Source organism: Simochromis diagramma, unplaced genomic scaffold (assembly GCF_900408965.1).
Source record: "Simochromis diagramma unplaced genomic scaffold, fSimDia1.1 OVJJ01000618.1, whole genome shotgun sequence".
NCBI lineage: Eukaryota > Metazoa > Chordata > Actinopteri > Cichliformes > Cichlidae > Simochromis > Simochromis diagramma.
Window position 1 is genome coordinate 1584270 of NW_024387423.1, and position 13363 is coordinate 1597632.

The following is a 13363-nucleotide window of genomic DNA, read 5'->3' on the forward strand; positions in this document are numbered from 1 at the left end:
TGACACATTTGTGCTTGACAAAAACAGGAGCTGCCTCCTTATATTTGAGGTGACAACAACTGAGTTTGTACATGGCAAGGGGAATAACAGCAGAGGTAAAGACAGTGAAGATGTGATTGGGAGAAGGAAGCCAAGATTTAGTTGGAAGACAAGGTTACATTCTACATACTGTTGCTCAACTTTCTACTCTTACTATCTTTTTTGTTTGTTTTTAGTAGACTGCTCTTGTATTTTTATGCATCAGTTATGAGGTATAGAAAACTTTGAAGAACAAAAGAGCACGAGCACACAAGCTTGTATTGTTTTTGTTTTGTATTGGCACAGCAGTTTAAAAAAGAAAAAAAGAAAAGAAAAAGATCCATCTGCGTATCTAATTAATGCTTTTTCAAATTAAGACATTTTGTTTTGTTTTTTCCTTTTTCTCAGTACTTGCCTGAACTGCATGGTGGTAAGAAGTAGTTTTTGGAGGAGTAAAGAAGGTTGTTGTTGGGCTGGTTAGCTTTGTCTGTCTTTGGAATTTTCTTACAGGACACCCAAGCATAACTGTAATTTTTGGGGGAAATGTGTAATTTCATGTAAGTGGAATAAAAAAAATAATTTAAGTTTAATGTGTCCATTCATTGCTACATTGGTGGTCTTGTAGTGCTGTAACATTTCTAGACTGTGGTTTTAGAGTGTGGGATTTGTGTTACAAGTTACCACTATACCCACCTTTTTTTTTTTTTTTTTTTTTTTTTTTTTTTTTCCCCCCCCCCCACGCAGCAATATAAACGACATGCAGAATCTAATATGATTAGTTACAAATACCGGTAAATAACTACTCTACAACACAGACCACATCTGGAAATTGGAGAAGGAGAAATTCAAACTCTAAAACGCCTTATACACATCTGAAAGCTGTTTGATGGGATTTAGAAGTACACGTGTTGTTTAGCTGAAAATACTTGAAAAACTAGATTAAGGAAAAACGAAAAATTCGTGCTGCTCGGCTCCTTGGGTGTGTCTGCTGCTTCACTACCTTTGCTGTGAGCGCCCAGAGCACAGCCATGTCAGAGAACTGCTGAGTTGCTGCCGCATCTTTCAGAACCAACCCTCCAGTGAACACGAGTGCAATAAATGACACGGGAGTGTTCCTGCAGACGTTTCCCTCAGCTTATCTTCCTTGTAGTGTGACAAAGGTTACATGTTCACTGCATGTGAAGGATAACGCTTTATATTTTAGATAATGTCTTTAGTTTTCCAGGACTACGTCCCAGTAATCAGAAAAGGCAATGGCTGACCGAAACGTGATGGAAGTAGCGTTGTTTAGGACACAAGGTAGTCTCTGCCCCAAGCGTCCGTGGTCTGTGCTTTGCCACCACAAGTATGCCCTTGTTGTTCCTTTTCCCCTCGCTATTATAGGCGAATATCACAAGAAATTCGTGAATACACGCCAATTAGAATACAATGTTGAAGACATAACTGAACATATAAGCCTCGTAAGGTGTAGAAAACAGTAAATCTTAAAAGTTTATGAGACAGATTATGCATCAGATTTTTAATTGTAAATTAAATATAGAGTTCAAATATCGCGAGATGTGTGACGTCAAGCATTGGTAGCAAACGCGCCGTGGTTTCGAGTGGAACAGGGAAACAACCTCCGCCGACCTTTCTTTCAATCCTGTAATCCGTCTGCGTAGGGTGTGCTCTGGGGCTAGTCTCGGCACACATTTTATTATGAAACAAACCAAAAGCTAGAGAGCACACGCAGACATATTTTTATAAGAAAAACAAAAATCGGTGAAGCAGGATTTGATTTGCCAACTCAAGCAACGCGAAGAAGACGCTGCCAACGGATAAGAAAGAAAGACGGAACGAGAAGAACGTTAGCAAGCTAAGCTGTTAGCCTCATTGTTGAAAGCGTGGGCGATTAACTTTAGCCAGGTATATTGTTAACTACTTGTTTTTTACGTTAAAGTCAGTTGTCCTTTCAGGCATACGTGTTAATTATAACATTTGTTTTGCAAGCTACCGAAATTTGAGTGCTGTAAGTGATTGCGAAAATTGAAATTTCAATTTGGGCCAGTCACATCGGTTAGGCCACGCTCCGACATTTTGCTAATCACGCTAACTAGCCCACGTTGTTAACGGTTAAGCGATAACTGCCTGCATTGGTGTAGAGACTGATATAAATAATCTCTCCAATCTTAAAAGGCTGATTTTGGTTGACGATTGTCCTCAAAATATCGAACTTGCAGTTGAGACGTAGCCTGAGAACACGCTTCGCCAGCCATGAATCCCAGCGCGCCTAGCTACCCGATGGCCTCCCTGTATGTGGGAGACCTGCACCCAGACGTTACCGAAGCCATGCTATACGAGAAATTCAGCCCGGCTGGACCCATCCTCTCCATTAGAGTATGCAGAGACATGATCACCCGTCGCTCCCTAGGCTATGCCTATGTGAACTTCCAACAGCCAGCTGACGGTAAGTTTACCGCGATCTATGTAGAGCATGTAAGGAAATGTGGTACTGACAGACTCCATTTTGAACATGTACCGTGCTACCTCGTTTTATCTTTAATTTTAAACATGTGCTTTATTAAATTATCAACATGCCATACTACTAGAATAATTAAATCACGAAGAAAATGGAAGTAAGTGCAACATATTTGTTTATTTGTTTTAGCCGAAAGAGCTTTGGACACCATGAACTTTGATGTAATAAAAGGCAGGCCTCTCCGTATCATGTGGTCTCAGCGTGACCCCTCACTGAGGAAGAGTGGGGTGGGAAACATCTTCATCAAGAATCTGGACAAATCCATCGACAACAAGGCCTTGTATGATACATTCTCTGCATTTGGAAACATCCTGTCCTGCAAGGTATCATCCTGTGGTGCCATTTCTTCTGGCTGTGTTTTGTATATGAAATCAACTAATTAGCATGACTAACGATTGGACCGTTTAAAGCCGGTAGAGTTTCAATTGTGTGGAATGCATGTTGTTTGTGAATGGTTTTGACCTCCTAAAATCTTCCTTCTCCAAGGTGGTTTGTGATGAAAATGGCTCAAAGGGTTACGGCTTTGTGCACTTTGAGACCCATGAAGCTGCTGAACGGGCCATTGAGAAAATGAACGGCATGTTGCTCAATGACAGAAAAGTGTAAGTGTGCCTACTGTTGTACAAGTCTGTGTTTGAAGGAGTGTGATCAAAGTTTGTGTGTGACTGCATCTTGTTCTCCTGTTTTGCCTAATGTACTTTCTGTTGTTATAGAGCTTAGTTCTAAATAGTGAGGGAACTGAGCTGATAGGATTTATTACATTTTGGTTTGAAGCAGTGAAGTTCACTTATCGCAGTAGCTCTAGAGTTATCACTCCTTATTACATAAGCTGTATGTTGTTTTCCCAAAATGCTCTCTTCAATGTCTGATGCTCATTTTACCAACACAGGAGGACTTTCACCCCATTGTATTTGATTTAAACTTTATCAGAATATATTTTGATGAAGTTAGAAAATAAATTTTGTATGTCATGTTATTAACAGATTTGTTGGACGATTCAAATCGCGTAAAGAGAGGGAAGCTGAGCTTGGAGCACGAGCCAGAGAGTTTACTAACGTTTATATCAAGAACTTTGGCGAGGACATGGATGATGAGAAGCTGAAGGAGTTGTTTAGCAAATATGGTAAGATGGCAAGATTTCAGAGACACACTTTTAATAATCACAAATGCTGTTAGTATGATTTGCTGTGTTATGTGTTGATTAGCTCTTGTGTTTTGTAGGGCCTGCCCTCAGCATCCGGGTTATGACTGATGAAAGTGGCAAATCCAAGGGATTTGGCTTTGTCAGCTTCGAGAGGCATGAAGATGCCCAGAAGGTTAACAGCTTTCTTCTTTCTTGGGGGGCGGGGGACTTTTAGTATCTCCAGAGGCTTTGAAAAAGGCACTTGCTGTAGTTTTTTCTTTGAATCCACACCTAATCATGACTTTTGTTTTGTTGTAGGCTGTAGATGAAATGAACGGTAAAGAACTGAATGGCAGGCAAGTCTATGTGGGCCGTGCACAGAAGAAAGGGGAGCGGCAGAATGAGCTCAAACGCAAATTTGAGCAGATGAAACAGGATCGCATGACCAGATATCAGGTTTGTTGGCCCATTTCTTGGTTAGAGCACTTTCATGCACCACATTGTGTCACAAGAACAATTTAAGGAAAGCTATCTTGCGTCTGATTGGTGCAATATTTAATTTCATTGCTGTGATGTTGGAGCATAACCTGAAGGACAGTAGCAGGAATGCTGAACTACCGTCCAACAGTTTCATTGTGATTTTCCATGTACTAGGGTGTCAATCTGTATGTGAAGAACCTGGATGATGGCCTTGATGACGAGCGTCTGCGCAAAGAATTCTCCCCATTTGGCACCATAACAAGTGCTAAGGTAAAAGCTTTGAGGGGTTTATTTGTGATCGTGAAATTAACAAGGCAATAATTAGACAAAATGCTAACCCATTTTTTTGTTTCCCTAGGTGATGATGGAGGGTGGACGGAGCAAAGGCTTTGGCTTTGTGTGCTTCTCTTCTCCAGAAGAGGCCACTAAAGCTGTAACAGAGATGAATGGGCGTATTGTGGCTACAAAGCCACTGTATGTGGCCCTTGCCCAGCGGAAAGAGGAGCGTCAGGCTCATCTAACCAACCAGTACATGCAAAGGATGGCCACTGTTCGAGCTGTGCCCAACCCTGTCCTTAACCCATACCAGCCTGCTCCACCTTCAGGATATTTCATGGCGGCTATCCCTCAGGTGAGTCAACAACACCCTATTTAGTACTTTTCCATGACATAAAACTCTGTTTTGGTAAACTGTACCAGTGTGCTGTGTTTTTTGGAGTAGCAGTAACTAATGACATGGCTTGATTCTTCTCAGGCTCAGAACCGTGCTGCATACTACTCTGCCAACCAGCTGGCCCAGCTGCGCCCCAGCCCCCGTTGGGCTACTCAAGGAGTGCGTCCTCAGCGTAAGTGATTACATGTAGATTATACGTATGCAGCCTTTACTTAAAAAGAGCTAAAGTCTAATGACTATTTGCTCCCCCCCCATCCCCCCTTTCCTTCTTTTAGACTTCCAGAACATGCCCAATGCTATGCGCCCAACAGCACCAAGGCCTCAGGCCTTAAACACCATCCGTGCAACCGCCACCACCAACACCCAGGTCCCACGCATGATGGCTTCTCAGCGTATGCGTAAGTATTTTATCTTTGACTTGACAGGAATCAGATGCATTTAGTCTCTTCATGAGCCGATGATGAGTTGATGCAGTTTTGATCAGGCTCCTCTTGCTGTTGTCATTGCAGCCACACAGGCGCTCAACCAGCGCCCTGCCAATGCTTCAGCCGCCGCAGCCCCAGTGCGTGCCATGCCCCAGTACAAATATGCTGCTGGTGTGCGCAACCCTCAGCAGCACATGGCCTCCCAGCCACAGGTCACCATGCAGCAGGTAAGAATGCCACTGACTTTGATATCAGTGGATGTAATTCATAAATATAATTGCTGCAAATTTTCTAAATGTACACCTTCAGGATATTCAACATTAAATGCAGTTGTACTGATTTATTTTTTTTATAATTATTAATTTTATTTTCCCCTCTCCCCAAGTGGGGTTCAGACTTTAGAACCTGGCACAGTTATGTGCTGCTTAATAAGCAAAAAGTAATACAAGTATTCATGACTATATGGGTCATTGTAATTCACGGTCTGCTTCAAGTGGTAAAAGTGTGGTTGTGTAGTCATTAAACCCCCCCCCCCCCCCCCCCCCCCCCACTCCTCCTTCAGCCGGCAGTCCATGTCCAAGGACAGGAGCCTCTAACTGCCTCCATGCTGGCTGCAGCCCCACCTCAGGAACAGAAGCAGATGCTGGGTAAATAATTAGTTCAGATTATAAGGAAATAAGTATAAATGCTCATGGCACGTTATACTCGGTATTTAATTGTTGACTTCTTCCTCCCCTTTAGGTGAGCGTCTGTTCCCTCTGATCCAGAATATGCACCCCAGCCTGGCTGGCAAGATCACCGGTATGCTGCTGGAGATTGACAACTCAGAGCTGCTTCACATGCTTGAGTCACCTGAGTCGTTGCGCTCAAAGGTTAGTGAAACAAGTAATTTCTAATAAATGTGGTATTTCGTAAAGGATTAAATTGCTACAGATGGCCTATGCACCTCATAACTGATGTTTAATGGGAAGTGCAACATATAAATTGGTTTCATAAATGTAATGCTTTTGCAGGTGGATGAGGCTGTTGCTGTGCTCCAGGCCCACCAGGCCAAGGAGGCTGCTCAGAAGTCCTCCACCCCCGCTGGTGTTCCCAGCGTCTAAGGTGTGTTCTCAGGAGAGACATTTTAGGTTCATTCATAAATTGTTGGTGTGCAAATCATACTAAAGAGAAGAAGCAAATGTGTATTTGAGCCCTGTGTTTTTCTCTCTTGCAGATCGAGCATTTTGAAACCTGCTTCACCGATGGAAAAAGAAAAAAAAACTTAAACATTGAAAAACCTAAAACTCTGAAAACATCGCAAAATGATAAATTATTTCTTAAAAAAAAAAAAAAAGAAAACGATTGACTCTGCCAGGTCTAGGGATGGTTTGACTAGACCTTGATCATAAACAAAAATTTGTTGAAAAAAAAATAGCAAAATAGAGAAAATTGAGATAATTAAATTTGAATGCATTCCTCTGTTTTATGTCATTTTACTGTGTCAGTGCTCAGAATATCCACCCACTTTAGGAAGGTGGCAGCTGGGCATCTTGAAAGGTGATTTGTATCGTAAACTACTGGCTGTAATAAACTCAATAAATAATTTGGGCTCTCTGTTTAGTAAATTACTGCAGTTGTCAACAGCTACAGGTCATACATAATTATTTGCTGTCAAGAGTTGATTTAATGTATTGGTTCTATTTTAAAGCACAGCCAGCTTTCCTCCACCAGGTGTCGCTCTCAGGCAGCAGTTTCCAGATTACACACTTTTCTGTGAACTATGTCCATCATACATTTGATCTCATGCTTGTTTCGCTAAAAAAAAAGGGCCTGCTGGACTACATGCAGAAAAATTGACTATTAAATAAAAGGACAAACAGTGTGTTGAATTGATTAGTATCCAGACTGATTGGATCCTGTTTTGTTCCATAGAAACTTTTTCCTGGAATAAAAAAATGTTTCACTTTTAAGATTCTGATAATACTGATTTAAAAAAAAAAATATATGAAATTAACATTGAAGGTTGATAGTGGGGCAGGCTTGAGGAAGTGTCTCATCAGCTCTTAACAATTGAGTTGGATAAGAGTTTAAAGCAAACAGTTATACTTTTATTTGTTTTGTAATGTGTGGAAGCCAATTGCTGTGTATTTTATGTTTCCCTTGAAAGGTCAGCTTAATGGAAAAACGCTGTAAAAACACAAAACAGAAGTGTGTTTGGGGGGACGTTAATGTGACTGAACCAAAACGGGAAGCATTGCACTGAAGCGGAGAACACTCTTGTGAAAGAGGAAAAAGTGCACAGCAATGTGTGCTGTAATCACATGATTTATATTATACTCTAGTACATGTTTGCTATTAGCCGTTCACTTTTGGCTTGTCACTTTTGTTTTTTCTATTTGGTGGTGTTTCCTTTAAATGCAGTGCATTTGACCTTTCAGGGACACCATAGGTATTCTGATGAAGAGTGCTGAACCCCTGAGTGGGTATGTGTGCTGTTGTCATCTGTTTATTGTATCCTGTCTTGAAGTTTCTACAGTTCTTCTTACCTCACAATCTGTGTTTATGTTCCTACACTACAAATTAGTGAACTGTTAAAATTATTAATAGTAGTATCCCATCTTCCCATCTTCTGTCTTACTCATTGACACTTTCCAACCACAGCAGAGGGTTTTTGTATGATTTCGTATATACGAAGATGAGGCAGCAGTCAGAAAAGAGTTCCTGTTTCTTCGAATGTCTACAAAACATTTTATCAATCCAATGTTCCATTTTTGTGCACTTTTGGATGTAGTTGTGAGTCAAATGCTTATTTTTCCTAAAATTTTGGAACAGTGCTTTAATCTCACCTCCTCACACATTCCTTTTTACCTAGAATCTGTGTTTTTATCAGGACCATGGTGATTACTGCCTGATTGCTCTAGTGGACTAAAATATCTTTTATACATAACCCCAGCTTCTGGCTTTATAGATGCTCTAGGTTCTTTCTGCATCTCCCCTCACACTTGCCTGATTTAGTCCTTGCTTTAAGCTGTGGGACATATTTCAAAACCCAATCCAGTACATGGGTGACCCAAAACAATGTTCCACTGGGATTTCATAGGATTATCCAGCTTTGCTGCTTATGGTGTGTGTTCATATCAGTTTATGGTTCACAGAGGAAGGATTTTCATTAAATACATTTCATCCTTACTGAGAGATACATGTAAATCACCATTGGTGCTATATGTGCCTTCAGTTCTCAGAGGGATCTTTGTGTTAACTATGGTTGTGGTTTTCTTTTGGGGTATAAGGATGAAGTTCTTGTGTAGCCTGATTAGTCCTGTGTAGGCAGCTATACAATGTACAGCATAAACAGGGACTTTGTGCTTACACTGACCTGCATCTATTGATTTAAAAGCCTCCAGCTTACCCTAGATTCCAGCTGCCACATGATTTTCAGTCTTATTCAGACTTTTTGGCAAACTGCCCTATTAATTATCTATAATTGTCTATAAGGAATCCTAGCTTCAAATATAGACATTTTTTTCTTTTTTGGTTTGTTTTAATATGGCGTTGAGGGTGAAAGTTAATTTAATAATCAGAAGTGTAAAATTGTTATCCACTCACTTGTCACTTCGTTTTGTGTGTGCACCTATGATGTACAGTGTAATCCTCTCTTGCATGGATTAGGTTTGTATGTTTACGGCTGACCTGTCTGCAAGATCTTTCATGTGCTGTAAGAAACCTGTTCTGGTATAGTAATAATAATAATAATAATAATAATAATAATAATAATTTAAGAGTAGTAGTGGCCAATTTCCATGTTAAACATTAAGTAAGTAAGCCATGGTAATAGAAACCAATTAGTTCTATGCAGTCAAGTTCAGTTGTCCAATAACTGTATACAAGATTTTCTGGTCCTGTGGACCCGCTTTCCTCTAAATCTCGCGATATGATTTGAATTTCCGAGCCAGAACGAGAACTGTGAACAACAGAGCGAGCTCTGTAGGAGCTGTTGTCGTTCGAAACGGAAAGGATAGGTGGGACCGAAGACAGAGGAAAAATAAGTTGGCAAGTAACTGACGGCACTGCAGTGAGACCAGGGATTAAAGAACTGAAACGTTTTCTGAAAAAGAGAGCGTTTCTTCTTTCCTGCTGTCTCCGGAACAAGTGTCACTAGCAACAGACGGTACGTTCTCATCGTTTCTAGCTAACCTGGCTAACTGGTAGCCAATTGCTACCGCTCGCTGTGTTTTGTACTTAGTTAGCTGACTTGCTTTCTGGTAACCGTCAGCTAGACAAGCTATAGAAAATTTCTTGTGGCTCTTAGCTTTGTTTTGTTAACATCACGTGCCCTGCTTTACGTTTGGACACGTGTAAGATATGGTGATAATTGTAAGAATAACGTAAACTGTCCTTAAACACAGTGCATAATGCAGCTAACCGAGCTGTGAATCTGATGTCATTGAGAAGTTTAGTACGTTACACCGACTCGTGGTATTATCACTGCGTTTTTGTTTTTTGTTTACTCAAAATAGCTACCAAGAACTATACGATTGCAATACTTTCTGTTTAGCCCATTAAAGGCGTTGGACTTCCTTTAATCGACGTCAAGTACGAAGATAAAAATCGTGGTTTCAGAGTTTTCTAAGGTTTTGTCCGTCACAGAGGGAGTTTACTAAAATGTAAACCACAGATCTGTGTCAGAGATAGCTCTTAGGCACTGACAGCTAAACATACTACTTTACGGAGGCTGTGAATTAGTAAGCGATTAAAGCACTTTTCAGTAGTAGTAGCAGAAAGAGAAAATAACTGTCGTTAGGTAAACCTTGGTAGCATCAAACTAAATCTTATAAGTTGGTATGTTGGGCTCTCACCTATACAAGTAAAATAAAAACATTTTTGGCTCATTTACTTTCCCTAGTCCTTAGCATTTCTTAATTTGCTATTCCAATTTATTTAATATGCCACCGTGAGCTATGATGTTGTAGTAAATGTATTCATTGTATGTACAAAAAATGTAATGTCCCACTTCCCCCAACTGTTATCCGTTTTGATAGTTAACATAACATGATTTGCTTAATGCATTGCACTTGCTCAGTCACTGCTGATTTGGACTGGTGACACTATACAAAAAGTATGAGGGATTATTGAGAGAAACACCTAGGAGCCATCCAAAACCTATTTCACTCCACAGCACGATTTTGTTATGTTTTATGACACCTATGTGTGCTTTGAAATATATTCATGTTTGGAACAGCTTCATTGATTTAGTACAAAATGAAAGAAAAGGTCATTCTTCTTCTGTTCCCCGTTTCATCAGTTCGGCTCTGTGTTTGAGGGGAAAAAAACAAACAGTGGTAATTGCAAAACGTGTTACTGTGTAAATTTAAGTGTAATAAAATCTTTCTGCCAATTGGCTAAACTGTCTAAACTTGAAGATGGAAAGATGTTAAACCAAGAATTCTCGAAGTCAAACTGAAAAATCTGCAACTTGAAGTTGATGACAGTTGTTCAGATGCTAGGAGCTCACCCTACTCATAGCATTACAGCTGTCGCCACAAAGTAAACAAACTATGGGGGAAAAACAGTAGTCAAATCAGAAGAATTAGAGATAAAGTTGAACATGTACACCTTGAGAGTTGGATAATATCTCTAAATTAAAACAAACAAAAAAAAAAAGTTGTAACAGATGTTTCAAAGTGTTCCAAAAAAAGTACATCTTCAAATTTCATTAGTACTTCTTGGTCTAGGATAGCTCTGATCACATTATTGATAGTGGAAGTTGCTCTGTTGAGAAGTGAATCATTTTTGTTTTATGACAGCTTCACTGCCCACTGTCGCCTACTGTTGGTATCATATTGTTGGCATACCTGCCAGATAAATGACTCCAAAGATAATCAAACTGTGAAAAGTAGAGCTTGTATCAAGAACTAGGTCCTTTAAATTGGATGCCCTTGTGGTTCTGGTTTGTGTGTGTTGTGTTAATCATTTAGCCCACGTTTTGCATTATCCATCTTATCTGGGATGCTTCTTTGATATAATTTGCAGAGATCAAGCATCTTGTTTTTCATCATTGATTTATGCTTGTTTACTCCTTTGGTTACATCATTTTATGTTATATTTCATATATAAAGAAATATAAATATATATTTATATTTCTGCCTCTTCTATCTTTTCTGTTTTTGTTACATTAATTTTTAATCAGACATTTGAGTGGTGCATTTAGAGAATCACAAATTACTTCTATAGTTAAATGAAAATTTAATATAATTTCATAATATACATAGAAAATTATTGTCTTTGCTTTGTCGCTCAATGGTAAAGCTTTCTACTGGAAAGTCCTCCAGATGAGATCATTTTGAGGTTAATACTTTTATTGTGCTCAATAAGCACTAGAGTCTGCTCCCTGGAGTCATCAGTGTTTGGGTGTGAGAGGCCACTATGAACTTGGCAGCATGTTGCCTAGACCTGTGTGTTCTTCCAAAGAAAGGTCATTAGCCCAGCATGATGATCTGGACCTTTATTTTCTGTGTGTATATGTCAGGACCCCATGACCCCCACAACCCCCCCCACCACCGCTCAATGGTAAACACAGCTGCAAGGTTAGGTGATGTTCTGGTCTGGTCAGTGCATTAGAGGGCTTCTATTACGACCTATATCTATGCAACTGATCTGATCCTGCATACTTTTTTTTTTTTTTTTTTTTTAATGTTGTGATACCTGTGACTGTTCTTGATGAGTCATTTTTATAGTCATTGCTACATTTTTTTTAATATAAGTACAAAAGAGCAACTTTTTAATTTAAATTGTTTTATTTTGTGTCATGAATTCTTGCTTGATGTAAGAATTCAAGAGACAGACTGCGACATAGTCATTTGTGAAAAACCTCTGTGTGCAATGGTTAGAAAATGGTTAAAACAAAACACTTCAAATTATTCAGATTTTTTTTTGTATTCAAAGTAGAAAAAAAAGCATTGAATGGTCAATTTGAAGGAGTATATCAGTGCAATTTTGGGCACCATATGGTTGAGAATAACATTTGTTTTTGGAACATTGCTTCGCTCCGTATTACAGGACTGTTTAGGACATAAATATAACCTTGCTTTCTTGCTTTCTTTCTTTCTTTCTTTCTTTCTTTCTGTTTTTGCTAACATTAATACTTGAACAACCAGCAGCACATTCATCCATAACAGCCGGTATTTTAAAATGTATTTCACTTTCCAATAACAGGCCTTATAGATGGACATTAACTGCAATAATAACATGAAAGACTGGTAAGCACTTGGTGAACATTGCAGTCATAATCGGTTCTTGTTAATCCCATAAAATACTGTCCAGTCGCATGCTACACCTCATCACGCACAAAATGCAGGGATTCTCTACTAGACCATCTTCTTAAAGTGCCCTGCATGGTTTGGTAGATTCTTCATAACACTTGCAAACCACTATCCTCTTGTAGTTGCACTTTTCTGTCACCATATGGCAGCGTCAAAAAAAGAAAAGTGAAACATGCTATGTTGTGGACTAATCTTTTTTGCCTATTTGATTTTTAATTTAGGGTGGCACGGTGGTTAGCACTGTTGCCGTACAGCAAGAAGGTCCTGAGTTCAATTCCACCATCAGGCCGGGGTCTTTCTGTGTGGAGTTTGCATGTTCTCCCCGTGTCTGCGTGGGTTCCCTCCGGGTACTCTGGCTTCCTCCCACCGTCCAAAGACATGCAGTTTGTGGGGATAGGTTAATTGGATAATCCAAATTGCCATTAGGTGTGAATGTGAGTGTGAATGGTTGTCTGTCCTTGTGTGTTAGCCTTGCGACAGACTGGCGACCTCTCCAGGGTGTACCCCGCCTCTCGCCCCATGACACCTGGGATTGGCTCCAGCGCCCCCCGCGACCCTGAAAAGGATAAGCGGTAGCGAATGAATGGATGATTTTTAATTTTAAAAAAACTTTTTTTTTCACCTTCCTTCTCTTTGTAATGAACTCCATTTTCTTTCTCTTTCCTGTTCAGACAATTAGCTTTCTGCCTACACCTAGCATTGTTGCTATCAGGCAGCGACCCGTCAATGTTTTGGAGTGTATGTAAGCATCAGTGCAATGGTTACATACCCATAATCCTTTGTTATGGCAAAGCTACAGAAACGGAAAATTTTGGGAGAAAGTAA

The 13363-nt window shown here is 39.8% G+C and overlaps 2 protein-coding genes across 2 annotated transcripts in view; both read left to right on the plus strand.

Moving 5' to 3' along the window:
- The first annotated feature begins 1642 nt into the window (after positions 1 to 1642).
- LOC120722027 (polyadenylate-binding protein 1A) lies at positions 1643 to 6833 on the plus strand. Its single transcript, XM_040012737.1, has 16 exons — positions 1643 to 1923; positions 2238 to 2464; positions 2666 to 2859; positions 3023 to 3138; positions 3520 to 3659; positions 3758 to 3852; positions 3978 to 4115; positions 4314 to 4409; positions 4498 to 4770; positions 4894 to 4984; positions 5088 to 5210; positions 5322 to 5464; positions 5800 to 5884; positions 5979 to 6109; positions 6251 to 6341; positions 6454 to 6833. Exons 2-15 carry the CDS (start codon positions 2272 to 2274, stop codon positions 6338 to 6340), a joined length of 1908 nt encoding a protein of 635 aa, XP_039868671.1. The 5' UTR covers positions 1643 to 1923; positions 2238 to 2271; the 3' UTR covers position 6341; positions 6454 to 6833.
- A 2324-nt stretch (positions 6834 to 9157) lies between these two features.
- Positions 9158 to 13363, plus strand: part of LOC120722024 (E3 ubiquitin-protein ligase RNF19A-like) — a 31901-nt gene continuing 27695 nt past the window's right edge. The window contains exon 1 of the mRNA XM_040012731.1: positions 9158 to 9387. The gene's annotated coding sequence lies outside the window, so the exon portion shown is untranslated. The remainder of the gene's footprint in view (positions 9388 to 13363) is intronic.

Excerpts from the sequence above, each read along its gene's own strand:
- LOC120722027 (XM_040012737.1), top strand. The coding sequence starts at position 2,272 with ATGAATCCCAGCGCGCCTAGCTACCCGATGGCCTCCCTGTATGTGGGA. Across the intron at positions 3,139-3,519 it reads TTGCTCAATGACAGAAAAGT|ATTTGTTGGACGATTCAAAT; the intron begins GTAAGTGTGCCT and ends TGTTATTAACAG. Across the intron at positions 5,211-5,321 it reads GATGGCTTCTCAGCGTATGC|CCACACAGGCGCTCAACCAG; the intron begins GTAAGTATTTTA and ends TTGTCATTGCAG.